General features: G+C 42.0%; 1 protein-coding gene across 1 annotated transcript; it reads right to left on the bottom strand.

Moving 5' to 3' along the window:
- Positions 1-759: 759 nt before the first annotated feature.
- LOC109190609 (receptor-like protein kinase BRI1-like 3) lies at positions 760-5300 on the bottom strand. Its single transcript, XM_019341131.1, has 2 exons — positions 4841-5300; positions 760-4702 (listed from the first exon to the last, which is right to left on the bottom strand). Exon 2 carries the CDS (start codon positions 4519-4521, stop codon positions 973-975), a length of 3549 nt encoding a protein of 1182 aa, XP_019196676.1. The 5' UTR covers positions 4522-4702; positions 4841-5300; the 3' UTR covers positions 760-972.
- Between the last annotated feature and the right edge of the window lie 1239 nt (positions 5301-6539).

The raw sequence follows: 6539 nt of genomic DNA, 5'->3' as shown, positions 1-6539 counted from the left end.
TTTTTTTTTTTTTAAAGTGGGACGCGCGTTTTTAGTCAAAACGACGTCGTTTTGCATCGTATGCACCATGCGCATGGTACATTCGGTTGCACAGCATAACTATTGTCAAGAACGAGGATGGATCCAGACTGGAAGCAAATACTTTGATTTGTGATTGCAAGCACATCTTTGAACAAATACAAGATTGGAATTTCCGTCACATTCTCTGAGAAGGTAACAAGTATGCGAACTTTCTCGCTAACATAGAGCAACATGACGAGTGAGGTACTCATCTTTTGGAAGATCCTCCAATCCTAATGGCATCACAGTCCTTTTGGAGCGTGACGCGAAAGACGTAACTACTAGACGCGTTTATTAATTTATTGGGACCTTGGTCCCTCTGTTGCACAAAAAAAAAAAAAGGTGGACATTAAAGGAACACCCATAAAATTATGCAAAATAGCAACAACAACAATAATACGAAAAGATAAAAGCTTTAGGCCTTTAGTTGTGCTCTTTGAACAACAAAAGTGCAAGAGGTAAATCGATAGAATTAAAACAAGAAATAATTGAAGATATGGTATCACATAAGAATTGAAGATATGGTATCACATAAGCTTTGACCATCAATGTCTCATTTTTCATAATTGATTTTGGAAACATATATGTGTTTTGAAGTCAAAGAGATGTACAACAAACAAGGGAATTCAAGATTCATTGTCCGAAAGGATGTATATATTCAAATTCTATTGACAGTAAAAATTGGTAATGGTAAAAAAAAAAATAAAATTATGAGACTCGAATAAACACATTAAAGAAGGATTCTGAAGTTGTAAGAAAGGAAAATTCACTCAGACCATATTCTTTTCTAAACCAATTTTTATAACTTCTGTCTCAAAATCACCTTCTAATATTTACAACAGCCAAAATGTTCCCAGAAAATCTGTACCATCCATTGCTCAATCAAACAAAGCCTGCAAGAATCATGGCAGGCTACGGTTCGCTTTCTGGTGACTCGTCGATGAGGGAATTTTTCACTGAGATATCGTCAAGAATATCGCTCTCCGAATCATGCTGCATTGATTCTTTAAACTTGGCCATGACTTGGATCATGGTCGGTCTCCGGAAAGGCTTCTCGTCGAGGCATTCAAACGCGATCTTGAGGTAATGATAGAGCTCGGCATCGCCTGATAAATGAGTAATGAGCTCGGGGTCGAGTATATCGTGGCTTCTTTTCTCTTTGTGCAGTTGCTTAGCCCAGCTGACCAGATTGTTGTCGTCCCCGAATTCTTGCGTGTTTATGGGCCTCTTGCCCGAGAGGAGTTCGAGAAGTATGACCCCGTAGCTGTAGACATCGCCTTTCGTTGTGCACCTAAAGCTCTGGTAATATTCAGGGGGGACATAGCCCGGGGTCCCTGCGAGCGTGCTCACACTCAGATGAGTATCCAGCGCGTTTACTAAGCGTGCCATTCCAAAATCGGACACCCGGGCCTCGAAGTTCTCGTCTAGGAGGACGTTGCTGGACTTCATATCGCGGTGGATTATATGAGGGAGACAACTATGGTGAAGAAACGCTAGCCCTCTCGCTGACCCGATTGCAATCTTTTTCCTAGCTGCCCAGTTGAGCTTCGTGGCTCCCATTTTGTGTCGGTCGTGGAGAACCGCCTCTAAGCTCCCCCATTTCATGTACTCGTACACCAAAAGCCTCTCGTCCCCGACCTTGCAATAGCCCAACAGGGGTACCAGGTTTCGGTGTTTGATTTTCCCTATGGTTTCCATTTCAGCCATGAATTCCCGGTCTCCCTGTCCCGTTACGTGGATAAGCTTCTTGATTGCCACGACCGTGCCATCCTTTAAGTGTGCCTTGTAGACGTCCCCGAAGCCTCCCGAGCCAATCAAACTATCGGCGCTGAACCCGTTTGTTGCTTCGAGAAGATGCGCGAAAGTGAGCTTCCTTAGAGGCTTCTCAAAGGTCGCCACGTTGATGCTGAGAGGCTCGGGCACACTCGAGAGCTTCCAGCTACTGCTGCCAGACGTCGGGAGGCTCTCGATGTACTTGTCTCTCTGTTCCTCCTTCTCCTGGCCTTTCCTCGCCCTGAAAAGGGCAAAAAGGAGTGCACACAAACTAAGAAACGAGACGGTTATGCCCAGGACCATCCCGATAGTGGTGGCCTCCCTCTTCCCTTGCTTGTGAAAGCCCGATGAACGGTGCCCACCCCGTGTGCTGCAGGGGGTTAAGGGGACCCCACAGAGGCCCGGGTTGTTTTCGTATCGTGAAGCGGGAAACGTTGTCAACTGCCCAACCGACGGGATCAGCCCCGAGAGGTTGTTGTTGGAAACATCGAGATCGTTGAGAAATGTAAGCCCTCCTAAAGTCCCCGGGATTGAGCCCTGAAGGTTGTTGTGAGAGAGATCGAGCACGCCTACCATCTTAAGACCTCCAAAACTCGAAGGAATGCTCCCGGTTAAATTATTGTGCCCCATATTCAAGACCTGAAGAAAACTCATCGAGCCTACGCTCCCAGGAATGATTCCAGACAAGGAATTGTAAGACAAATCGAGGTAAATCATGCTCCCGTTGCTGGCAAATGTGTATACCGTCGTGCCCGAGTAAATCCTAATCGACGAGCAAGAATGAATCATAGGAAAACTCGCAAGCCTCTCTTCTCGAATTCCCTCGAACTCAACCAGCCCACCTGCACCTCTGCACTCAGTCCCGCCCTCGTTTCTCACAAAAGCAAAATGCTTTCCCGACACAATTCCGGGGACAATAAGGCCAGCCTGATCAGCAAGTTCGGTCGGAATAGGACCCGTCAAGCTATTGCTATTCAAATCTAGCCATATGAGGTTCTTGCACTTACCTAGCCCCCGGGGAATTGCACCCGAAAGAGAGTTGTTCCCCAGCTGGAGTATCGCGAGCTTCGTAAGCTCACCAATTCCCTCAGGAATCTCTCCTTTCAGCTGGTTGCTCGACAATGAAACCCAAACCAGATCAGTGCACTTCGAAATGGACTTCGGAAGAGCCCCGGATATCAAATTGTTGTTGAGAATCAATGTCTGAAGATTCCCTCCGTTCGAACAAATGCCTTCGGGGATCTCGCCATTGAGATTGTTGGCCCACAAGACCAAGTCTGAGAGATTCGGCAAAGTCCATATTTCCATTGGGATTGAACCACTCAGACTATTGAAGCTGAGATCAATTTTCTTAAGGTTCCTACACAAACCAAGCTCGGATGGAACAGTCCCCGAAAGGTTATTATCTGCAAGCATTATCATCGTAAGAGACGAAACCGGTGTTCTCGAGCAAAACCAAGAAGGCACATTCCCTGTAAATCCGTTTGCACTAAGATCAAGAACCTCAAGCCGAGAACAGTTTTTCAACGACATTGGCACGGGACCGGTTAAGTTATTGAACGACACAGAAAGGTATCTGAGATTCGCGAGAAGGCTAACAACACTAGTCAAGAAACCTCCCGAGAGTTGATTGTGAGTGAGGTTGAGACTAGTAAGCGAGGAGCAGGCAGTAAACGTTGATGGGAGCTCCCCGGTTAACTGGTTCCCGGAAAGATCAAGCTCCTCGAGAGTACTACAAATTTGCCCCAACTCCCACGGAATCTCCCCCGAGAACTCGTTATGGGCTAAGACCAAGTGCCTCAAACTCTTCAGTTTCGCTAACAAGTCCCCCGGAACCTTAAGACCCGTCATGTTATTGTGCCCAATATTCAATACCCCGAGGCTCTGGCAATTCGCCAAGCTCGGTGGGAACTCAGAAGGCGAGAGACTGTTGAACGACAAATCGAGTAGAGTGAGATTTCTGCAAGCCCCGAACTCGAGATCATTCAGATTCCCCGAGATGTTATTGCGCGAGAGATCAAGAACGGATAGGCTCTTGCAAGATTGAAGGGAGCTTCTTCTCAGCTGGCCACTGAACTTATTATCAGACAAATTAAGCAGATTCAAGTTCTGGCAATTGGACAGAGAATAATCCACAAGGTCTAAATTTGAAACCTTGTTCCTAGAGATGTCAATCTGCAGCATAGAACCACCAAACTTGAGGTCCGCGTGGGGGATCGAATTCTGGGAAAGATTCAGAAACGCGAGGCGATTGCAGGCCAACAACAAAGGCTCCAAATTCAGAGAATCTGAGAAGTTGTTGTCTGATAAATCCAGAGACTCAAAGGTGCAAGAAACAACAGATGGGGAGGAAAGATTCCCATAGAAATGGTTGCCATTCAAGTGAACATTCCTGAGAGCAGGCAAAAGCATGAGATGAGAAATGTGCAGAAACCCAGAAATCCCAGCATTTTGAAGAATGAGTTGGGTGACTACCCCATTAGAGCACCCCACACCATTCCAGTTGCAGGGGCTAGAAGATGAAGATGAACCCCAATCTCTCAAGAACCCATTGGGGTCTTTTTCAACTGAGGATTCCTTGAAATCATACAACCTCTTTGCCTGTTCATGTGACGCCACAAAGCCACAATAACTCAGAACCAAAACCACCATAACATCTATAATCACCCCCACCATCAAATTCTTCATTTTCTTGGGGATTTGAAGCAAACCTCACCAACTGCATAAAATCAACCTTTCAAAACACCATAGTATTCCACCCCCTGCAAAAACACACGCTTTTTCTCTCTCTCTCTCTCTCTCTCTCTCTCTCTTTCTCTCTCTTCCCACCGATTTCCAGATATTTACAAGCAAATTTCTCAAATACAACCTGTCAAAAACAACAACCCAGAACACAAAAACAACAAATTTGAGACGTGCTAAACAATCTTCACCGTATAAAAAATAAAAATGCTTTCTTTTTAAGAAAAAAAAAATCAAGAATTGATCTTTGGGATAGTAGAATTACCTGGAGGAAACAAATTAAGGACAGACTAGTACTAGGTAAAGAGAGAAACAAAGGGGTGAGATTAAAGTTTTTCAGTCTGTACGGTACGGCGAGCAGCTGGGGCAGTAAGATGTTTCAGAGGTGTCGGCCGACAGACACAGACACAGACACATGAAGTTCGTGAAGCTCCTCAACTTGTGTGTGGGCGAACAAGGAAACATCAAGAAAGAGAGAGAGAGAGATAGAGAGAGCTCTGATAAGATCTCTCCTGGGTCTGGGTAGGCGCTTAAGATTAGATTAGATAGATAGATTATAGATATCTCAAGAATGGATGAATTTTTAGTATTATTATTAGTAAACTAGAAGTAGAATGAATGAATGTTTTACACCAAAAAGAAAAGCAAGAGAGACAAAGAAAGAAGAATATAATACACAGCTTTTTTTGGCTTTTGGGGTCGTTGCCTTCACATTGATTCAGCTTAGAGAGAGGCTGGGTGGGTGACTGCAATCTGTCTCTCTCATGTTTTGGGTCCGGTCAAACTTGGGATTTGATTCCTTTTTTTTTTTTTTTTTTTTTTTTTTTTTTAATTTCTTCTTCTTCTTCGCCCTCTTCAATAAAGGCAACTCGCAGGCGCAGGGTATCAATTCTTATAATAATTTTAATACAATTGTTATTCAATTTCTAGGTGTTCACCATACTCAACATTTTTTTATTATGAAATTGTTATTCAATTTCTAGATGTTCACCATACTCAACATTTTTTTTATTATTATTATCGAGTATAATTAAATAAATATAATTATATCGATTATATAAATACTCGTAAAAGTTTACAATATTTGATATAATACAAAAAGTCTGAACTGCATAGGTTAACTCACTAATTTAGTAAATAGTATTTGTGAGAAGAGACCAATATTAGCAAATATTTTGTACGCATCAGCATTTGGCCCTCTCTGTTAAGTCATTGAGTCACTGTGATTTACATCATTCCAAATGCCATGTTGACTTATTGGGTTAGCGTCCTAAGCAGGCCCTGACAGTAAGAAACACTGTTAAGCATGTATCATACTCAAACTAATTACCATTCGCACTGGGCCGCTCTAATTAAGGGGCAAAGTGCTGGCAGAGTAGTTTTTCCATATAGAGATGGGGGTTTAAACTCCCTACCTCTTTTAAAGATAGTGCACGGCTAAGGGATTTAACTTTTTGAGAGAAGAAAAAGTCTGAATTTTTATATTAAATAGAGTAATTTTTCATTAATGGTTAATATTTATCAGTATAAGTTAATTAAATTAAATTATATATAATATTATAAATTTCAATTTATATAACGACATTTATTGTATAATAATGTATAATATGATCTGTCTAATTAGCCTAAATTGCCGGCCGTTTCGATTTATGGTAGAATTTAGTCATCAAGTAGATTAGTGTAATTAGCTTTAATTTCTCTTCTAAATTTATCTCGTGGTAACATGTGACCATAAATAAAACTTTTAACATTCATTGTAAATCATAAGAAGGCCGGCTAATTCCAACCTAAGAGAAAAAAATATATATATATAGGTAAAAATTTGTATGGGACTGTCTCATCATGAGTCGGGTCGAATCAATATAAATAAGTAATACTTTTACACACAAATGTCATACTTATATGTTCAAATGTAATACTAATTAAAAATAAAATTTATGTTACTTATAAGGGTAAATGTAATA

This window comes from Ipomoea nil, unplaced genomic scaffold (genome assembly GCF_001879475.1).
Source record: "Ipomoea nil cultivar Tokyo-kokei standard unplaced genomic scaffold, Asagao_1.1 scaffold1576, whole genome shotgun sequence".
Taxonomy (NCBI): Eukaryota; Viridiplantae; Streptophyta; class Magnoliopsida; order Solanales; family Convolvulaceae; genus Ipomoea; species Ipomoea nil.
Note: the sequence above shows the minus strand (reverse complement) of the source record. Positions and strands in the feature narration are given on the sequence as shown.